General features: G+C 34.7%; 1 protein-coding gene across 3 annotated transcripts in view; it reads right to left on the bottom strand.

Annotated features, from left to right (window-relative positions):
- ABCC9 (ATP binding cassette subfamily C member 9) overlaps nucleotides 1–22,537 on the bottom strand; it is a 143,663-nt gene extending 121,126 nt beyond the window's left edge. For 2 of the 3 annotated variants that reach the window (XM_065887483.1, XM_065887482.1), the window contains exons 1-8: nucleotides 22,396–22,537; nucleotides 19,466–19,607; nucleotides 14,522–14,643; nucleotides 6,994–7,160; nucleotides 5,702–5,944; nucleotides 3,430–3,624; nucleotides 1,064–1,216; nucleotides 394–549 (exon numbers count right to left, since the gene is read on the bottom strand). In XM_065887483.1, coding sequence (XP_065743555.1) covers nucleotides 394–549; nucleotides 1,064–1,216; nucleotides 3,430–3,624; nucleotides 5,702–5,944; nucleotides 6,994–7,160; nucleotides 14,522–14,643; nucleotides 19,466–19,607; nucleotides 22,396–22,537 — 1,320 coding nt within the window. Of the gene's footprint in view, nucleotides 1–393; nucleotides 550–1,063; nucleotides 1,217–3,429; nucleotides 3,625–5,701; nucleotides 5,945–6,993; nucleotides 7,161–14,521; nucleotides 14,644–19,465; nucleotides 19,608–22,395 lie in introns of those variants that run through there. The other variant, XM_065887484.1, reaches the window with a different exon arrangement.
- Between the last annotated feature and the right edge of the window lie 374 nt (nucleotides 22,538–22,911).

Raw genomic sequence — 22,911 nt, 5'->3', positions numbered from 1 at the left:
CGTGCCTATATGCCAATGATAACAGCTTATTAGTGACCTTCTGGAGGCAATGGCACATTAGTTTAGTGACTAATCAATTAGGCTTTTTGGGAATTCCAATCAAAATGAAAATTCCCTTCAGGTCACCTCTGATGCAGTCATTTAGAGGCAGCCTGGAATTTTTGATGCATTTAAAATTACACCATGTAGGCAGCTACCTAGTTGATCTGTGTATAAACATATTTTGATAAAATAAAACAAAGCATATTCTAAATCTTTGTGCCAAGCACTGTGAATGATATACACTTGGATTTGGATTTCCATTACAAATGAAAAAACAAGCAATAAATTTTAAAACATATCTTCTTGTTCTTATTTCCTCTGCAAATAAGAATCTTACTTATATTGATCTACCTGAACAGGCATAGCCCATAGATTGGGACACAGGAACAAGAACCACATGAGTTGATTGGTTTCAATGGCAACCAAGTTATTGATCTGACCCAGGGTCATCTCACCCATGGATAAATTAGATGTAGAAAGCCGCAGGATTTTATTGTATATCATGGCCTGAAAAAAAAAAAAAAGAGAAATGTACTTGAAGCTCTAAACTTAATAATCAACATTATGCTTATTTATTTTCACTGAAAAAAATAACTTTTTAAAAATTTTTGAAAAAAAGGAGAAAAACCCTATAATGCCATCTTCTTAAGTCAACCATTATTTTCATTTCAGTATTGTTACTTTCAGTCCTCAACTAAAGAGAAACTTATTTTTTCTTGTGATATAATCTAAACATATGTTCAATTTAAACATAATCTCTGGAACAAATAGTAACAGAAATAAATAAATGCAAGATTTCAAAATATTTTAATATATTATTATAAGTATTATTTTTAATTCTCAGTGGGTTTATTAATTAGCTCTGTGGTTCTTTTTTATTCATTAGATCCTAAAAGTGTTGATGTCATAATATCACAGTGAAAATGGAAGGAAAAAACTAAACTGAAGCCTCTACCATTCCTATCACTGGATGGTATGTGGCATTTTCAAGAGGCCAAGATCATTCAAAGCTTGTACGTACCAGCAGGGCTCCACGGAGATTAATGCCAGTCTCTATGGTTACATAGTAGGAAGCCTGCAAAAATGTCCTTTGCAGAATAAGAGCCAAGAACAGAAGAACTGCTAGAACATAGGCATTTTCAAGAAATTCCTTTGATGAGAGGGTTTCTGAAGTCTTACCCCAAAAGAAGAAAAGATATAAATTAAAACTGTTCATATACTGGCTTGCATGCATTAAACAATACATGGTTGTTAAATATAAAAATTCAATGTCTATAGTACAGCAATGGAATGAGCCACAGCAAGGCAATTTTGGGTTTTCCTCATAATATCCACAGATACAAATACAAACCAGTTCAATGTAAAAATTCCCAAATTGATGATTAAGATGGCTGGAAATGCCTGAAGGCATTTGTAGGAAAAAAGGTACATTAAAAATTTTTTAAGTTGAATACATTTTCTACAAAGATATAGTCTACCTTAGTTAACTGGAAAACAGTAAACCAAGATAGAAGTTAGTTTAGACTGTAATTTAGAAGTAGAAGTTCTGCTACAAAGCTGATAGTCGGTCAGAAAGACCAATGGGACAAAAATAAAATTTCCAAGACCAATGAAACTAAAATACAATTTCCATAGCCTTATTAATTTAAAATAATTCTACAGAGTTGACTTTTTCTGATCTTCATCTATCTGAATTCATATAATGAAATAAATTATAAAATACATAATTTGGCTATTTATTTCACCCACATGACACTTTCAGTGACAAAACACAACTTATGAAAAACTGTTTTAGTCAGATTATGACTTAAGTCACCATAAGAATATACAGATTGATTGCTTTTTGTCTGTAACTAGCATATGGTGACTTGTTTGTTAGAAGTAAGGGAAAAGCAACACTCAAATCAACACATGCCAATTTGGGCACTCTTCAGTTTTTATGGTTTAGATCCGTTAAATTCTACTTCTGGTCCCCTTCCTCTTCTTTCCTGGGGATACATACAAATGTGTAAGTGTCTTCCTTCTCAGAAAAATACATGGTTAATATGTGTAAGGGAGAGGGATGATGGAATTCTATGTGGAATTCCGATATCTGTATGTAAATCAGGCTACTAGGGACAAAACATCACAAACATGTATTCAATGGTAAAATATCTGGTTCACCTCTATTACAATTGAGCACTAATATATGCAAGGAACTGGGCTAAGCATTGTGGGCACAAATGGGAACTGTTCTTAGTTGCTCTGTTTAAAAGAGCTCACAACCTAGAAAGGTAAGTATATCCATAAATAACCTGCTTCATTATAAATAGCATTTATGGTAAGTGCCAACGCAAAGTGAACAACGTGCTAGAAGGGTACCAAGGAGAGTCAAATTCCAACGAGGACAAGCAGAAAAAGTTTCACCGAAGATGCAGCATTTACTGCAGGCTTTGAAAATGTGTACAATTTATAATAGGTTAAATAAGGGCTTCCCTGGTGGCGCAGTGGTTGAGAGTCCGCCTGCCGATGCAGGGGACACGGGTTCGTGCCCCGTTCCGGGAAGATCCCACATGCCGCGGAGCGGCTGGGCCCGTGAGCCATGGCCGCTGAGCCTGCGCGTCCGGAACCTGTGCTCCGCAACGGGAGAGGCCACAACAGTGAGAGGCCCGCGTACCGCAAAAAAAAAAGGTAAAGAAAAGAGGACAGGAAATTAGATTGAGAGAATAGAAAAGGAAAACTGATTCATCGGGACTAGAGTTTCTATATGTGAAACTAGGGAAATCAACTCTTATTTTAGAAAGAAAGGTAGGTAGGAAGTTCATGATGCAGACTTTCTTAAGAACAGGAAATATAAGATATAAATTTATAACAGCAAATAATTTATACTATATAGTCCCCAATAGTAACATAATATCTAATAAAAGTATAATGTGACTGGCCCTGATAATTGTGAAACAGGATGATGGCTTTTACTATATAGGAAAAGATAAAAGTACATACTACAAATCACATTGCCGATATCATTGGTCATAGGCCTCTAAACAAGTGACTCAGCCACCCTCATGTACTCATGCATGAAAATTCTTTACAGAATTGCTACAAAGATCTAATAAAATAATCAATATGAAATTTCTGAGCATCGTTTCCAGCACACAGTAAACGCTTATTAAATGTTTATAGTCTCTGAATCTGAGAAATAATTTTGTTGGCCACATCCATTCATTGAATACATACACTCATGTTTTTCTCTACAAGGAAAATTATTGTTTTCTTTCTTTTAAAAAGCATTCAATTCTCTGTAAATAAGCCTGTTTGAATGGCTCATAAAACTGCATTTTAAAAAAGTAACAATTATAAAGAAATTTGCCAATAATATGTTTCCTTTCAAAAGCACCACAAACTTACTCCTGTTGTGTTATTTGTCCCATTCTGGGTTTCATTCACACGTTGAACTATTCCAGAAATACAGAGAGGTCCAGCAAAACCCAGTAAGTCAGCAAGATAACGAAATGTGCTACTAAGTAGAATTGGTCTCCCAAAAGCTGTGTACATTGCTAGCCATATAGATGGAGTCCGATTTGGATGATCGGCCACTTTTTTCTGAAAGAAAAGAAAAACCTTGATGAACCATAATAAAATAATAGAGCAGCAATTAATCTTAGGAACTACGGACATCTCTTCCAATATTTCTTATATTTTAAAAGATTAAAAATAAATGTTACTGAATCCCTTTCAATATGGTACATATAGTCTGGTATCCTTGCATCCTTTGTAAACAATAACTACTGAATGTGTTTTAATGAAATAGAGAGAATGAAGAGTAACCAGGCCAGTTTTTCAAACATTTTGGATTATTTTTAGTTCTCAAAGGATGACCCCAAATTCTTAAGACCAAACTAATTTTAATTCCCTTTGATTTAGAAAATGAATAAATTTGTCATGAATATTACCAAGTAACACTGTATGGAAAAGAAAATAGTAAAATACAAAGGTCCAGGTTATTGACAGTCTAGTTAAGATTTCTGAAGTCACCAGATCACAAGAGATTCACCTATCAAGTTACAAGCTAAACAAAAGAGATCATCCAACTTCAAATTGTTTCTTCTCCAGGTATTTCCCATCTCCATAAATGGGGGTCAATAATTTTTTAAAAGTTACATTAGACTTGTGTTTCCTAGTTATTCCTCAAAGAAATGCAGAATGAAGAATGGCATATTTGCTTAAGCCAACTCATGGATTCACACTTCTATAATCATGTGCTGAAAAGATTTTAAGACCTAAACAATTATAATTACATCTTGGAGAGGAAGTAGATAGAGTTTCTTCATTGTGGCAAAGACGCTAACTCAATGCATTACAGTTCAATCGTGTTTCATATTCAACTCCCTGTGAGATGAATAATTCAGTTATTTTTTAAAGTTTATTGATAAAAGACATTAACACAATGAGTTCAAGTGACTCTGTATTATAAAGAGCAGTCAGAAAATTTAAGCTATGCTTAGGCTATAGCGTTCATCTTTGCTTTAGAAAATTAAGTTTTTAAAATATTATGAAGGGCTTCCCTGGTGGCACAGTGGTTGAGAGTCCGCCTGCCGATGCAGGAGACACGGGTTTGTGCCCCAGTCAGAGGGGCTGGGCCCGTGAGCCGTGGCCGCTGAGCCTGTGCATCCAGAGCCTGTGCTCTGCAATGGGAGAGGCCACAACAGTGAGAGGCCCGCGTACCGCAAAAAAAAAAAAAAAAAAAAAATTATGCAATACTTTTCCCAGAGGTGAAACCAGAGAGATGACTCAGGTTCGTTTGTAGTAACCATTTCCTGCAATATTAATTTCATAACACACATTTTTGACACAAAACAGAGGTCATTTTCATCATTTACCATAAATGCTTTGTTGATCTTGATTTAGAACAGCCAAAAACTCTTTAATTGATCCATCATACCCAATTCCCTTCCAATGTTGGTGTAAATACTCCTATTTTTAATTACAATAATATCTGTAGGTGATAGCAATATAAAATACATCTTCCACGGTGGCTATCACACAGAACTACTCAGAATGATAACAAGACAAATTGAAAATATCCGAAGATTCTGATATTTAAATTTTTAAAAGCAATTATAAATACCCAAAGAAAGTACAAGAAGAAACCAATTTTGCCAGATATGTAGGATGACACATGGAGTAGGTAGATGATGCCCCTTTATTTAATTTAGTTCCCCAATTTTGAAATACAGAATCCAAATTTTAATTAATAATTAATTTAAGGGTTTTAGTTTCTCAAAAGTTATTCATGGATACTTTCCCTTTAAATAACAAAATTATTGACAAGATACCTGAAAAAAGACAATAAAAATTCCATGAATTATTAATATATGGTGGCAAGGATTAGACATACACAATTATTGAACTTAATTCTTACTTTCTATTTGGTCCAAGAGAAAACACAGTGTTCTCTCTGTCCCTCCTCATGTAGCGACTGGGCAACTAACACACCATATTTCATAGGCTCTTCTGGTATATTCTCAGCAGCCCAGTTAACATGACTCAAAACTACTGGGAAAGACAGATTGAGAAAATCTGCTCTTCCTTAACTGTAGGTATTATTTAAGCTTACTGCCTTTATATTAATAGGCCCATTCTCTACAATCATGGACATGAAAAACAGATACTAACTTACCTTTTGTTCTTCATATGCATCTTTCAAACAAACATAATTTGTTACCGCCCTCATTGCTATTGGTAATTTTCCAATTGCCTTCAGATCAATAGGCTTTTTATGAGCAGATATGATGAGCGTGTTCATCCACCAGTATGTTGCTTTTGACAGTAAATTCACAAACGGTTGAAGAAATCTCACACCCAGATCCTGGAGGTCTTCAGGAGGCTTTACTTTCTGAGGATTCATGAAGAACACATATCTCTGTGGCAAGAAAAATTCCACAGGATAACAACCTAACTCTTTTACCACATATTAAAAATAAAATTTTAACCTCTTCTACATTTTCATTTCATGAGGCCAAAATTTGTATTTTCATACTTCTTTCCATCCCTTTCTGAAATATCCTTTTGAGGAAAAAAAAATCCCTTTCGTTGTGACTACATTCTAATTAAATTCCAGAATTTCACACTTAATACACTTGGGCCAATGCTAAAAATCAATTACCACTTTAAAAGACAGTTATCACTAAAAATCAATTTTTCGTGATATCCTTTCATGATATTTCATGATACTTAGTGGTAGATTCAACTAAATGAATATTTTTACATCATGCAGATTGCTTAAATGTGTTATCAACACCACTGTGAGTCACTCTGTTAATTTGTGGTCTGGCTAATGTTCGCTGTTTCCACTGCCCATTGCAATATGTATCTTGTCATTCACAGCAAATTCAGAGTGCTCTGATGGAAAATGAACATTGAAAACTCAGTCACTAGTATATCACACTATATAACGGGCAGCGTTATGTGGCGGGAAGTACAATAGGTTTGTAATCACAGACCAGGTATGAGACTTGACCATATTACTTTGGCTATAAAGCTAGAGTTATACCTACGGAAGTTTCTTCAGCAATGAAATGAGCAAACTGGATTAGGTTATCTTCTTTTCCATTCAAAATCTCTACGAATACACTAGTTTGATTAAGCCAGGTTTGCTTTGGACCGATCATGGATGATGGAACTACCTGATGAAAACAGTTTCATCTATAATATAGACTAAGCATAATGTCTGGCACATCATAGGCACTTGATCTATATTTATGAATGAATACAGTAAATAGATTCCAGGGTCACATTGAGATTTTGGGAACATTAATGGTCTGAAACTTAGTAATTAGTTCAATTTTATATTTATACACATAGATGATATTTCACTGTTTATCCTCTTAAATACCAATTCTTAACTGACAATGATCTTCAATATTCAGGTCTTGAACTCCAGTAACTATACAAAAATCACTAGATACCTACTCTGACGCGAATGACATTGATCTCCACAGCCATCAGGAGTCCATTCAAAATGACCATTATGCCTGTGATGCAGAAACGCAGGTCTGATACTCCCCAACCAGACTGCCAGTATTTGACCAACTTTATGGTTTTCGTGATAAAGGCCATTACCCAATACAGGAATAAGGCTGAAAAAATAAAAAGTAAAAAGAAAAGATACAATCTTTCACTGCTATTTTTTAAAGCTTCACTGAAATTTCAATATAAATACAGTGTTGACAAAGACAATTTAAGATATTCTATTTCCAGATAATTTTATTTGTTAACAAAACAACAGACATGCTTTGGTGTACTTTTGGAGTTTTGAATCGCAAGTATGATAATGACTTTAAAATATTAGTGCTTCCACTCTGATTATGTGGGATAGATGTGCAGATATAAGAAGACATGTAAATAGGACAGACTATACTCTTCAGAACTCAACGTGTAATTAATTCTATAGACTTTAAAGTTGACTTTATATTTTGGTCTTGTTTTTTTAAGAAGCCCTGATTATATAAAGAGTTAACAAACTGTGTAACCTATCCATTAGTAAGTATGTTGCAATTGCCAGGGGTGTTATCCTGGAATTATTATGGAATCTAGGTAGCAATGTAATAGGGTTTCTGCTTTACTGATCAGAATTCAGGTAAGTAAGTGACTCTTCTCACCCAAATGGTTTAAAACACCACAGGCATCCACAGTACACAGAGAAGAACACTGATCCTACAGAGCAAACTAGACCACAAGTAGGTCAGAAAAGTAGGGATCTATATCATCTCATAACCACAGCCAGCATTTTGCAGAAATATGAGATGAAAGCACAGACTTTCCTAGAAATCTGTCATCGAGGATCCAGTATACTTTGAACTTTGAATAAAGCTCAGTACAAATGAATATGAGATGAGCAAGAAGAAATCTAAAATACACATAAGACAATCCCACTTGGACAACACTTATCAAAACCAGAAAGTTTAAGGGTGATCACAACTTCCTTAGAGAGAAATAACTGAACATTGGCATAGAAACTTATATCTTTTTTTTTAGCTTAAAATACAGGGATTGTCAGAATGGATTTAGAACAAATAAGTGGACCAAATTATGCGCTATCTAAAGAGATTCACCTTAATGTAAAGAAACAGTAGATTGAAAATAAGTGGGTGGAAAAAGCTATACAATGAAAACAAGAAGCATTAGAAACCGGGAGTGGTTATGTTAGTATCAGATAAAATAGACTTCAAGACAGAGTATTATCAGAAAAATTTTAACTTTTAATTATGATAACTGTATCATTTTTCATAAAGACAATAAAAAATACACATATGCCTAATGAAGATTTAGAAAGTCTGAACATTATCAACCACCTTGAACTACTTTATATGTATAAGATTGATATTTAATATTATAAAAATACACCACCTCTTCAAAATCTACATTATTGTTAAATTCACATGGTACTCGTACACACTATATACTCACTCAGAAAACAAGAAGCAATAAATTGAAAATAATGGAAATCATATAAAGAATGTTCTCTGATCACGATGAAGTTAAATTAAAAATCAAGAACAATAAGCATATTGACTTTTCTATTGCTGTTTAGCAAATTATGATAGGTTTAGAAATTTAAAACAACACACATTTATTATCTCACAGTTTCTGTGAATCAAGGCTGCAATCCAGGTGTGGACTAGGGCTACAGTCTCAACAGATTTGGTATCTACATCTTTGCCAAACCTTATTGGCTGGAAGCAAGTCACAGGTCCACTCATACTCAAGGTCCACTCACACTCAAGTCACAGGTCCACTCACACTCAAAGTATACAGAGTGTGAACACCAGGCAGAGATAATGGAGGTAACCTTTGGATTTTTCCACACACTAGGATATCTAGACATCTCCAAATATTTGGAAATTAAACAATATGCAAGAGGGAGGAGATATGGGGATATATGTATATGTATAGCCAATTCACTTTGTTATAAAGCAGAAACTGACACACTATTGTAAAGCAATTATACTCCAATAAAGATGTAAAAAAAAATACATTTCTAATTAACCACATGTTCAAAAAGAAATCACTAGGGAAATTAGAAAACATTTCAACTAAGTTATAAGGAAAATACTACAGATTAAAAAATTAAGAATTGCAACTAAAATAATACTCAGAGGAAATTTTATGGCTTTAGATATTTATTTTAGAAAAAATTAGGTCCAAAATCAATGACCTAAGCTTCCACCTTAAAAGCTAAGGAAATAACAATGAACAAAATAAAAAGATGAGAGGTAACTGTAAAAGGCAATAAAATAGAAAATGAATAACTGAGAAAACGAACAAATCCAACAAGGTTGATTTTTTTTAAAAGATCAAGAAAACTCATAAGTCCCCAGCTAGGCTGATCAGGAAAACAACACAGATTTACCAATATTAGGAATAAAAGAAAATTTATCCCTACATATCCTATGTACTTAAAAAGTATGATCAGGGAATACCCTGAACAACTTTTATGACAATAAATCCAAAAACTTAGATGAAATAGAAATTTTCTCTATATGTGGAATCTAAAAGGAAAAGATAAAAATGAACTTATTTACAAAACAGAAACAGACTCATAGACTTAGAGAATGAACTTATGGTCACCAGGGGGGAAGGATGAGGGGGAGGAATAGTTAGGGAGTTTGGGACTGACATGTACACACTGCTATATTTAAGGTGGATAACCAACAAGGGCCTCCCGTAAAGCACAGGGAACTCTTCTCAATATTATCTAACAACCTAAATGGGAAAGAACTTGAAAAAGAATAGATACATGTATATGTATAACTGAATCACTTTGCTGTACACCTGAACTATCAACTATCACAACATTGTTAATCAACTCTACTCCAATATAAAATAAAAAGTTAAGAAAATAAAGATAACTTCCCTTGAATCTAAAAAAAAAAGTAAAATAAAAATAAGCTTGTGTAATTTCAGAAAACAAAGGAAAATTTCTCAAAAACTATAACTGCCAAGACTGCCATAAGAAGAAACAGATACTCTGAAGAGTCGATAATAAAGAAATAAATTCATAATTGAAAATCCCTCCTTAGTTGAAACTCCAGGTCCAGATGACTTCACTGGTGAATTCTACTGAACATTTAAGGAAGAAATGAAATTAATCTCACACAATGTCCTTCATAAAACAGAGAAATAGAGAACATTTTCCAATTCATCTGTGTATCCTAGCATATAAAAGCCTGACAAAGCTATTGTGAGAAAAAAAAAAAAACCCAGACCAATATCCCTTACAATAAATGTAAAAAACCCTAACAAACGCTAGCAATATGTAGCATGGATAACGAATCATGACAATGTATGGATTAGGCCAGTATGCTCGGTTACTTTATCATTTGAAAAACCAATCAGTGTACATCAGCAGAAACAAGAGAAATATAATCGCTACAGGTGATGCAGAAAAAAAGTCTTTCAATAAAATTCAACATTTATCATGACTAAAAAAAAGAAACCGTTGAGAAAGCAAAGCTTTGCATAGAAAAAAACTTACTTGATAAGGTCTTATATAAAAAGCCTAGGGCTTCCCTGGTGGCGCAATGGTTGAGAGTCCACCTGCCGATGCAGGGGACATGGGTTCGTGCCCCGGTCCGGGAAGATCCCACATGCCGCGGAGCGGCTAGGCCTGTGAGCCATGGCCGCTGAGCCTGCGCTTCCAGAGCCTGTGCTCCGCAGTGGGAGAGGCCACAACAGTGAGAGGCCCGCGTACCGCAAAAAAAAAAAAAAAAAAAAAAGAAAAAGCCTATAATCAATTTTATAATTAAGTATGAAAGATTATATTCCCCTAACATCAGGAGCTAGATAAGGATTTCACTCTCACCATGTCTCTTCTGCATCTTACTGGAGGTTCTACGTAGTGCAATATAGCAAGAAAAAGAAAAAAAAAGCATAAAGTGTGAAAAGAAACAAGTATAACTGTTTCTACTTTCAGATGGTATGTTTGTTTATATAGAAAATCCCAAAAAACTTACAGAGCAATAATTAAAAGTGATGAGTGAATTTCCAAGGTAGCAAGATATAAGGTCAATATAAAAAACCTGTTGTACTTTACACACTGGCAGAAACAATTGGAAAATAAAATTTTAAATACACTTCCATTTATAACAGCAGTGGTAAAACAAAAAAGCTAATAATAATTTTAACGAGACATGAAAGATCTCTACATCTCTATAAAATATTGCTACAGGAAATGAAAGGAGACCTAAAATAGTAAAGAATGAATTGTGAGACTCAACATTTTTAAGATGTCAGTTCTCCCCCAAATTGTTCTGTACATTCAGGGCGATCCCTATCATAAGCCCCCCAAGGAATTTTTTTTTAAAGTAGGAACTGACGACCTGATTCTAACCCGTATATGGTAATAAAAAAGAACTAAAGTATCCAAAACAGTCTTGGGAGAAAAACAAAGAAAACAAGCTGTATGATCGTAATACATGACTTCAAGACCTCCAAAGCTACAGTAATCAAGACAGAATAGTGATGGCATAAAAATACATGACTGTATCAAAGGAACGGAAAATACAGAGCCAAGAAATAGATCATACTTAAAGTCATTTGCTTTAATTTTTTCAAAGTTCCCCAAGCAATCCAATGAGAAATGGAAAGTCTATTCCACAAATGGTGCTCAAACACAGCTATACATTTGGAAAAAAAGAACCTTGACACCAACCTCATATACCATACACACAACCAATTTTAAATGGATCACAGTCCTAAAAATAAAAACTGAAAGTATAAAGCTTCTTTAAAAACCCAGGAGAATATGAGGGAAACATATTTTGAAGGAAGGCAAAGATTTAAGACACAGAGAGCAATAACTATACACGAAAAAATAATAAATTATACTACATTAAAATTAAAATCTGTTCATCAAAAGACCCTGTTAAGTAAATGAGTTTGCAAGCCACAGACTGGGAGGGAAATATTCTCAAAACATGTGTCTGATGACATACTAGTGTCTAGTATATACAAACTACTCCTACAACTCAATAATAAAAACGCAGTCCAATAAAAAGTGGGCAGGAGATATGAATATGCACTTCACAAAAATAACAAATGGCCAATAAACTCATCAAAAGTGTTCAACATCATTAGTCATCAGGGAAATGCAAATTAAAACCACAGTGTGTTATTAGTACACACCCACCAGCATGGCTAAATTAGAAAATCAAGATCTTCAAACGGATGTGAAACAACTGGAATTCCCACACACTGTTAGTAAGCATGTAAAATAAACCACTTTGAGAAAAAAATCTTGTGGTTTCTTACAAATATAAACATTTATGTACCTACCCTATGACCCAGCAATTTCATTCCTAGGTATTTACCCAAGAGAAATAAAAACATACATTCACAAAAAACTTGTACATGCATGTTTATAGCAGCTTTTTTTCATGATAGCCAAAATCTGAAGACAGTCCAGGGGTCTACTGACAAGAGAATGGAAAAACTGTGGTATATTTATACAGTAGAATACAACCCAACAATCACAAGAACAAAATACTGATTGATATTACATTATGGGTGACCCTCCAAAAATCATGCTGAGAGAAAGAAGTCTTACACAGAAGAGTTTACACTGTATGATTCAATTTATGTGAAGTTCTAGAACAGGCAACTCTAATCCACGGTGAGAAAAAAATCGGTTAGATGTGCCTCTACAGAGATGAAAATGAGGATTGATTAGTAAGGGGCACAAGAAAATTTTCACGGATGATGACAGTGTTCTAGATCATGATAGGGTTATACAGGTGTATGCATTTAACAAATTAAGATTTCTGTACTTCGGTTTGTAAATTTTATCTCACAAAAAGAACTGCAAACAAATATTTAACTTTAATAATATGCATGCTGAAATAATCAGGGAGTGATGAATAGCAATGCCTGTGACTTACTTTAAAATGCATCAAAAAATTAATTGATGGATGAATAGGGGAGTGGAAAGATGTAGATATTTGATAAAATAAATAGAAAAAAATGTATACTGAAGAATCTAGGTGGTAGAAAAATAAGTATTCATCTAATGCTTTCAACTTTCTGTATGTTTGGTGATGTTCGTAATATAATGTTGGGACAAAATTACTAGTTCTGGGTTCTTAACATGTGTGATTCTTCTAGGTCCAAATATTTCTCTCCTAAAATAAGAAGAAAGTGAGACTAGCTTTTAACCCTATAAGTCCTTCCAGAAATATGATCAAATTGTGCCCTCTGTCTTGTATCTACATAAAAATTTAGAGCCGGATTCTGACTGCATTTCCTTCAAAATATTATTAAGTTGCACATTTCCTTTCTAATTACATCTTATAACTCTTATATCCACATCAGTTTTTCAGAAACTTAATGTCAAGAGTATTGAATTCCCAATGTTATTTGTATTTTTGCTGTTGCCTTTTTTTGGCATCTACGTAAGAAGATTTCCGTAATAATATCTGCCTACAATTTTATACCAAACGGCTTTCTATTAAGATAATTCTGACTTGGACAAGCCTTTTAAATTAATATTGAACCCTGACAACTTGTTTTTATTTGATTACCTTTGCTGAATCATATAATGTGACGCAACACAGAATTAAATAATCAGCACGTATCACTTATTCATTTCAAATTTTAATGTCCTCTGGATAAACAAATAAAATAATATTTGTGTGGTTTAATCATTCCTTTTCCTAACTGCTATATTCAGTAGTCAATGTCATTTTCATCAAATAACAATCAAACGAAATCCATGAACCTTAGAAAACTGTAAACATTTACTCACACAAAAACATACAACTCTGCCTACCATTTTAGAGGACACACAGTCCCCTGCAGCCCATGCATAATCCACGTTCTGTAACTTCACCTCAGCTTTCTATATGAAAGTGTACACCAAGGAATGCAAGGATGGATCACAGTATTACATGTAACTATTTGGGATGAGTTCTTTGTTTCAGCATAAAGCAAAAAATAAAATTAGGAAAACTTTAGACAGCCTCTGATTTCCACAGGACAAGAAGGCAAGAGAGGCTTATAGAAAGTAATGTTAGGCAGGATGTAGATGTGAGGGGCTATGCTTTGGGGGCAGCTGCTTCTCAGGAGAGTATAGTTTTCAGCATGCAGTGAACCACACTCCGCTACAGAGAGGCCCCCGATGTCTCAAGAGCAATTCTAGGAAGAGTATGACATGCCCACAGCATGCATGAAAGACTTGGATCTTCGGAAAATGCCTCAGGCCTCCAGAGGCAGAAACACGCAGAACTAGCTGGGGTGACTTGCTCATCAGATGTCCTGAGGGGATAGAGTTTTCACAGACTATAATAACTCAACTTACTTCATCTCCACATTTAATGGGAGACTAAAGAAGAATTCTCATGCCTTCCAATCCCTACCCTTGCTGAGAGCATTTATTATGAGGAAAAAGAAAAACAAATAGCTCTTGGGGGAAAAACAACAATTACAACACTTGGATCATACTTACCTAAAAGTAATTTAGGAAAATTTGATGTTTCAATATTATGATAATATACTATTGATGTTGTAGTGGCAACAAATCCCATCACGGCCGGCATGAAGAGGTGGAGATGTCGCGACTCGCGCCGTCTACAGAGAGCGGGACAGTATCAGTGTCTACAGCTGATGGTTCCAGACAGCGTCACATTTTGTTTCCAACTTTTTCATTAAAACGTTCTCTCAGCAATATTTAAAATACAGAATGAGGTATTTTATATACAGAATGCTACGAGAATATACAAGGAAGATTACATTGGGAGACATAATTCTGCTGAAAAGACTTACCCTCACATGGAGGGTTGGGTAAATACAGCTAAACAAGATGTTACAATGCTTACAACAAAAGCAAATGTATAACAATTCCTATACTGAAGGGCAGAACTGCTGAAATAATTTAACACCTGAAGCAAGTAAAAACAATCAGCTGAATATGAACTCTACTGTATGTTAAAGTACATTTATTCTTTTGATAGTTTTCCCAAACTTTATGGCCTTCAGTGGCTTCTCCATTTTCATTAATTCACTCAACACATATGTGTTTGCTGGTCCAGACACTATTAGATTGTGGGATGCAACAGTGAACAAGACAAGATATAGTGTCTGTGGTCACAAAGTCTACAGTCTATTGAGAAGCACAATAGGAAATAGGGAATTATAACACAGGTGAAGGGACTGGGAATGCATGCAAAGCTAGTGCCTGAGACAGAGAAAGCCTTGAGAAAGGAGTGACTTCTAAACTGAGACCTTAAGAAGAGGAATTGCTCCCTAGAGGAAGTAGAGCAAGATTGTTCCAGGAAGAGGGTCTAGATACGTCCAAGGGTACTACTACAAGCAATTCAGTGTGGCTGCAAGGACACAAGACTTCATTCTGAGGGCAATAAAGAGCTTCAGGTGGATTGGAAATATGCCAGGACAGATGTGCATGGTAGACAGCCCTCAAGTCCATTTGTATTAATAACACCATACAGTTAAACATTTACATTTTCTCAAATTATTGAAATATATTGGTACACAAACGGTATAGAGAAGGAAGTAAATAGTTCAAGAGTGAAGGAAAGAGGAAGATTTGGGAAGGTCATTTCAGAAAAGGTATAGTTGACAATGAGAATTGAAATATAAAAAGGAAGCCACTAGTCAGGAAAGCGGTGGAAGAGCACTTAACAAACAGGGAACAGAATGTGTAAAATTCCAAGTAGTTTAATGTTCTTTAAATAGTAAGTTTGAGATCAGATGTATTATGAAAGGCATTGTATGCCATGGTAAGGAGCTAAAATCTAATCTTGCAGAAAACAGAAATACTTTAACAGGAAAGTGGTAGAATAAGATTAGGGTTTTAGAGACAGATCAATCTGGTAGTAGTGTGGATGATGGAGTTGGTAGGTACTGTGTGTGTCTGAGGTGAAGAGAGAGACACAGAAGAAGGAAAGTAGTTAGTAAACTATGGGGAGAGGCCAGGTGAGAGATGATGAAAGCCTGAGTTGAGCTTTGGCGGCAGTAACATGAAGGAGATAATACAGTCTTTTGACAGTCTTTTTCTCCCTTCTCTTTGGACCACAGTAAGCCTTAGAAGAGTCACTTTTGGAGTAGGGTAACTTAGAGGTTAGAGTGATGAGACCTTTACATGGAGAAGTAATTTGCATGTATGAGTTAGGAAGGTGTTTTGCAGGTATGTTACAGGCTTACTTTAAACCATTTCACGTATGCTCCAAAGTAACTGTAATTTAATGTTGGTAGAATAGCAAATTATGAATAGCTTTAAATGTATGTTTAACGTCATATGTTCACTTGGAAAAGACTGTCAAAATGAACAGGACTTAGCGTTAGGGTATGAGTGTGACGGTGATGGAGATGTAGAGAACAATTCTCAGGGTGCTTGGGCAGATGGTGATAAGATTTTAAGAGGAAGAGCCCATTGGAGAGAGGAATGTGTGGATTGTGAAGGTGTCTAATAAACACGCAAAAGAAGATGCCTAAAAGGCAAGTGTATGTGGAGATCTGGAACATAATCAGGGACATTTGGAGTTATTAATACAAAGAGGGTAATGAAAATGTGATAGTACTATGACAGCGTAAGAGCTGGCTTAAAAACCACCCACCTCCTCCCAGAAACAGTTCAAATAATCAAAGAGAAAAAGTAGGAAATAAATAGTTCATTGTTACAGAAATTAAGAAATGCTTCTAATACTCTTTAATTATTGAAGCAAAGAAAGAATCAAAAGGCCACTTAATATTTAGAAAATTTAAAAATGAGCACACTACCCATCAAGGCCTATGAAATGTGGTCAAAACCATACCCAGAAGAAAATTATCATCTTAAACATATTCAATAAGAAATTATTATAATAAATAAATTAAGTCGTCAATTCAAGAAGTTAGAAAAAGAATAACGAACAGTAAGGGAGGCAACAATAAAGGATTAATAAAGATAGCAGAAGCTACAGTAAGGGTTATATTTACTTTATTAGGAATTTAATATGTTTCTTGACCATACTAGTATTTTTATTAAGATTTCTATCACATTGTAACTGCTCTACTTACAATGTAGTATAGTTTTTGAGTGTCCCAAAACCCTATTCTTTCCTTTAACCTCTATTATTTTTAGAGAAAAATTTGCAGACTTAAGTGTTTTGGTAGAAGCATAAATATCCCGTTATAGCAGAAAATCTTTAGTCAGAAAGTTAGAGAGAAAACCAAAAACTATACAGCACAGAAAACAAAAGAACAATTTCAAAAAAAGAGAAAATGATAGAAATGAAAGCACAATAATACTGAAGATTTTAATTTACACTTTTTGAATTTGATGGATTAAATAATATAAAAATAATGAACACACAGGACTGTAGCAATCCAATGAGTAAACTCAATAAAATGTTGTCTCCTATAAAGAATATATATTATTTCTTAATACCCATTAATTACTTATAAAATGATGGGATATTTGACTATAACGAAGATGTTAATGTCCCAGAAGGTATTCATTTAATAAATTACATGCTCTAACAATAAACCAATCAAATCAGATTAAAGAGCAAACTGAAAATGATTCCCAGACCTAGGAGAGTATCTCCACCAGAATCACAAATTATTTAGATAGAAATAAAAAAGAGAATATTTCTTAGGAAAACCAGTGCAAAACAAGATGTTTCAAAAGAAAAATTAATGGCTTTAATATTTGTATTACTAAAAAGGAAAATCAAATATTCAATCAGGAAAGCCTGCGCATTGTTTCACTAATTATAATGGGCATTTGTGATGTTTTTGGTAAAAAACAGTTCTTAAAATTTTGTTAAAAAAGAAAAGAAAGAAGGAAACAAGGCATGATCAGAGGTGTCAAATATAATAAGTATGTTAAAGAGGAAAAGATGTCCATGAAGGCATCATTAATGTTCTCTGGGATACTTGTAGAAGCAGTTTCCAGAATAGGACAAGGCGTGAGAGAAAGCAAACAAAATCTTTGGGTTCAGAAGTAACTGGAAGATGTCTTTTGGAGAGTCCTGGATGAAAAGGGGAAGGAGAAGAGTCTGCAGCAAAAGAATGGGAGAGGGTAGCACAAGATCAAAGGTGTATTTCTGCTTGTTTTTAGCATGGGTCTCTTATATCACCACGGCTATAAAAAAAGTTTCCGTCATTAGCACATGTCCTCATTGTTAGCTCAGCCTCTGTCCTAAGTCTCTGACTGAATCTACACATCAACCATGAGGCTGGAAAGGAGGTCTCATCCTTGCCCACACGATGTCAAGCTTTTAGGACACATGGGACTTCCACTATATACAAGTACATAAAAACATGCAGAGTTAGCCTATATGTTAAGGGAATAAAAAAATGAAGACTAGAATTGGATATGCTAATAAAATATAATACAAAAATGCCAAAGAGTTGTAAGCAATTCTCAATAACAGCCAATAAGCTTCTAAATGCTTGGAGAGGCGACATATCTTAGGGTCTCTGATTTTCCTTTCGATCAGAAACTAACATGTGCACATATATGCAAAGAACTGTCATAAAACATTACAAAATAGATGGCTCCATGACAAAACTCTTGAAGTTTCATTCCTTGTTAACTGCGACAGAAAAACGTAAACCTCAGGAGAGGTTCTTATTCGATAAGAGGAAAATGATTTTCAAAACTTTCTGTTTTAGACTTTAAAGATCTTTTCATATCAATTCTTCAATGAAAGATATACCATTTAGTGTAATTTTGTAATCGAAATTTTCCTATTACTTGAGTTTATTTTCTGTTACTATGTGATAAAAATATTTCTCCTACATTATGTTCAAGTTCAATAGAATGCATTACATTCTAACTGCCTAATACAAACTTCTTCTTTTATAAGAGTGACAAAATTCCTTCAAAAATAGGGGTTTCATGACAAATCCTGATTTTGAAATAGTTATGTGCTTTGCCTCAATTTGTAGCTGTATCCTCACTGGTTCTCAGACTCCTTTAATGCCTGCCTCATCTATCTTTGCTATTTTACAAAGTAAATTGAAATATCTGAGAACTGGGTATATATATTTATACATAAATATATAACCATTGGAGCTATATGTTAAAATAGACAATCCTTCTTGCTATTTATATCTATTTTGAAAGATAAGGTAAACGTCAAAATGTTTAAAAAGAGAGAACTTTCTGCCAGGGCTTTGTAGACAAAGGAGCGAAGAAACAGAAAGCACAGCAATGAGCACAAGCCCCAGAGATCCAAACTTGTATTATCAGAGAAAGGATGCAGCACCACAAAAATACAGACAACATGCATGTTGATCGTATAAAATGGGTGACAGCTGTGGCACCTAATAAGTTATAACCAAACAGTTAAGGCTTACTTGGTAGGTTACAATCTTAACTGCTATCCATAGCAACGTACCCACTAGGATTGCGTAATCCCATTAACTAAGTGGAGTCACTTACGAATCTGAAACGATGCCTTCTGCTATTTCACACACATGCACAAATAGGAGGGCAAACGTAAGAATCCATCTCAGGTTGTGTCCAGGAAAATGAAGCCACGTATTGTGATGAATTTGTACTTTTGAGCTTTGACTCCCCCACCCTGAAAAAGGTAAAGAGATAAACAAAGGATTAATTAGAATCATGGAAATAATTTACATTGTGATATGCTGGGTGGCAGTGGGGTCCTGAAACCTTATTCCTTTCTAGGATAGCAATAGAAATCCTGGGCTATTTTCATTATGTAAAAAAAAAAAAAGAACAACTTCAATTAATTTTTCCAAGACTGCCTAGGTTAACATGTTAACATTTGTTGCCTTGCTTAGGAATAACACAAACTCTGGGTGACAACCTGGTTATCTCATGCTCATTAAACTCTTACTGACAGGTCTCTGATTCACTCCAAAGAAAAATAAATTAATGATGATATTAATAAAAGCTATTTGGAGTCTCAAATCTTTCAAAAGATGGGATCTGTGGGAGGACTGACCGAAAAAAAAAACCCATACTTGGTGATGAAATATAGGACCCATTGGTTGAGTCAACTCTTAATCATATGCATATCATGCAAGAAAAATGATAACCTATGACCCAACTATTCAGCAGTGCTAGTGGTATTTTCTCAAAGAAAGCTAAAGTGTTGTTGATTGACAAGCTTGTAAGGAGGCTCAAGAACATTATAGGTTCACCCTTAGTTCCTCACTGAAGAAAAGAACTAGTTACCAGATTACGTTTTAGTAAAAATTTTGATGGTTTCCCCTCAAAAACACAGAGTAATGTCAACTCATATATGAGGTGCTAAGAAAGGACCCCACTCTTGTCTCTTTTGTCACCGTTATTTTCTCAATTTTTTGAATATAGAGAAACCCCACATACTTCAAGAATGAATGGGGGTGTGCGCTAAAAGTACTGAAGGAAGAAATTTCTGTACTTCTGGAAAAAAGGGACCCCTAAAGCACTCTTTGAAAAGAATACTGATTCATATCTTAGTTGTTCATTATTGGAAAATTAGTTACATTTCACATATTCTACTCGAATTTATGCTGTAAATTCCTGCAGGCAAACTCTGTCTTTTTTTGCAACATTGCCATTTTCCTTATACCTGATACTTCTTTGAGATTTATTTATGATTTCTCACTAACTCAAGGAGCCAATGTTATGGATCAGTAGTCTGCATTTTTCTCCACCATTTCCCTTTGACAATGTTAATTCCAATTCCACTTGATTCAAATACCCTTTTGCCAGCCTCTGTGTTCCCTGCTAGAGATGCAAACAGGACTGTAATAATAATTGCTCTCAATAAGTTAACTGGATGTCAAAAAGGAATTAGTAACTGTAAAATTGCAATAAAAAACAATGTTCTACTTTTGGCCAAAGGGCATTCTAAATGTCCTACAAATGCCACCACACATACAACAAGAAGTCCTGGTCCCAATATATTTAACGTCTATGCATTTGTTTGACATGAATAACTATGTACCAAGAGTTATGTTGGCCTCTGCATAATATATGTCATATAACAGAAATCCTTTGGTCACTTTTAGAATGATAGGTACATACTAATCCCTCAATTAAGACTTGTTCAATGAAGAAATAAAAGCTTACAAATTATTTTTAAACATTTCTTTAAAGCGGATCCTTAAATTACGCTTGCTTGCTTTTTTTTTTTTTTTTTCTTTTTTGCGGTATGCGGGCCTCTCACTGTTGTGGCTTCTCCCGTTGCGGCGCACAGGCTCTGGACGCGCAGGCTCAGCGGCCATGGCTCACGGGCCCAGCCGCTCTGCGGCATGTGGGATCTTCCTGGACCGGGGCACGAACCCGCATCCCCTGCATCGGCAGGCGAACTCTCAACCACTGTGCCATCAGGGAAGCCCCTATACTTGCTTTCTTAACAAAACAGTCTTGATTGTTTTCTCATTTATTTTTATGAGCAAAATCATGCATGGGAATGTTAAGTACCAAATTCAAAATAGTGGTTACCTCTTTTGAAAGGACAGGAACATAGGATGCAGGAAGAGTAAGAGGATCAGGACATGGTATTCATATTTTTAGATTCCTTAAAGTGAGTGTGGGAAAGTCAATAAATGTTTATTACATTAACCTCTGTCATTTTTACATATGAAAAATATTTTATAATTTTAAAAGGTCTATTTTGGTTGTTTTGGAAAAGTTATACAAATTATACATAGTTGCTCTAAATAATTGTATTTTGTGTGGATATATATATATATATATATGTAAACTGCAAAATAATAGGGAAAACTATATTTTTACCTTCTTCCTAAATAGTTTGCACATGTACTCTTTCTACCTGAAACACACCCTATTTTTTACTTGCACGCTCTGTATCTTTCAAGTCCCCAAACATGTCACTCTATGCATTGTCCCCACCAGCCCCAAAGAGAGTTAGTTGCTCTGGCAGGCAAATGCCCAGGATAATTTGTTCCCGTATCTGTAAATGCGCTTACAAGGTGGTGTTGGCATTTCTCTTCACTTTCTGACACACTTGTTTCACTGGAAAATTCCTGTGAATATTCCAGGCAAGTACTGTGTTTTACCCATTTTTCATTCTCTTCACCTAGCACAAAGCAAGCACTCACCAAATACTTTTGATCTATCTCATATAATTCTCTTTTCCTCTTTTTAAAAAACTGCTGCTACTTGAAGTCCATTTCTAAGAAGGCATGTGACTTCTACTTTATCTATAGAATATCAAATGCCAAAAACATAAGTAATTGGAAAACGAAATACTTGCTTGTTCTTTTCCCACAGACTTACATGCTAGTTCTCGTGCTGGAGAAATTACATCAACATTATACCAAATCTCAGCCATTAACAAGACTCTTCTTATAAACGCTAGGTGATGAACTGTAGGACAGTAGGTTACTTACCAATAAACAATATTGGAAAAGTGATAAACAACAGGAAGACGTGAGGGACCAGGTTGAGGGCATCCACAAAACAGGGATTTTGCAACACACCATCATAGATATTATATGAAGAAATATTGTTACCACAGAATGAAAGGCTCATTTCTTCTTATATAGTTTACTCTAAAAGGGAGAGAAAGGAGGAAAAGCCTCTTATTATGAAATTCTCCTTCATTAAATTATAGACTTAAAGAGGTGTTATATCATAAAATTAACCCCCTTTATCTTTGCAGTTGAGGAAATAGAAAACTCTATGCCAAAGTTATTCAAGATTTACTTATAAAGGCCTTATACCTTCCATAAGATCCACTTTTCAATAGGTTTTTTATCCAGATTAAAATATTCCATTTTAACTTGGAAAATACATAATAATTGATATCTACCAATAGTGGTAGCTCAAAGGAGTGTTTGTCTAAATAAATAATCAAAAACCAAAAATGGTTGTTTATCAAGAAAAAGGGGGAAAAATGAAACTGA

The sequence above is a fragment of the Phocoena phocoena genome, chromosome 11 (assembly GCF_963924675.1).
Source record: "Phocoena phocoena chromosome 11, mPhoPho1.1, whole genome shotgun sequence".
NCBI lineage: Eukaryota > Metazoa > Chordata > Mammalia > Artiodactyla > Phocoenidae > Phocoena > Phocoena phocoena.
The sequence above is the reverse complement of the archived record's forward strand: the minus strand, read 5'-3'. Positions and strand labels throughout refer to the sequence as shown.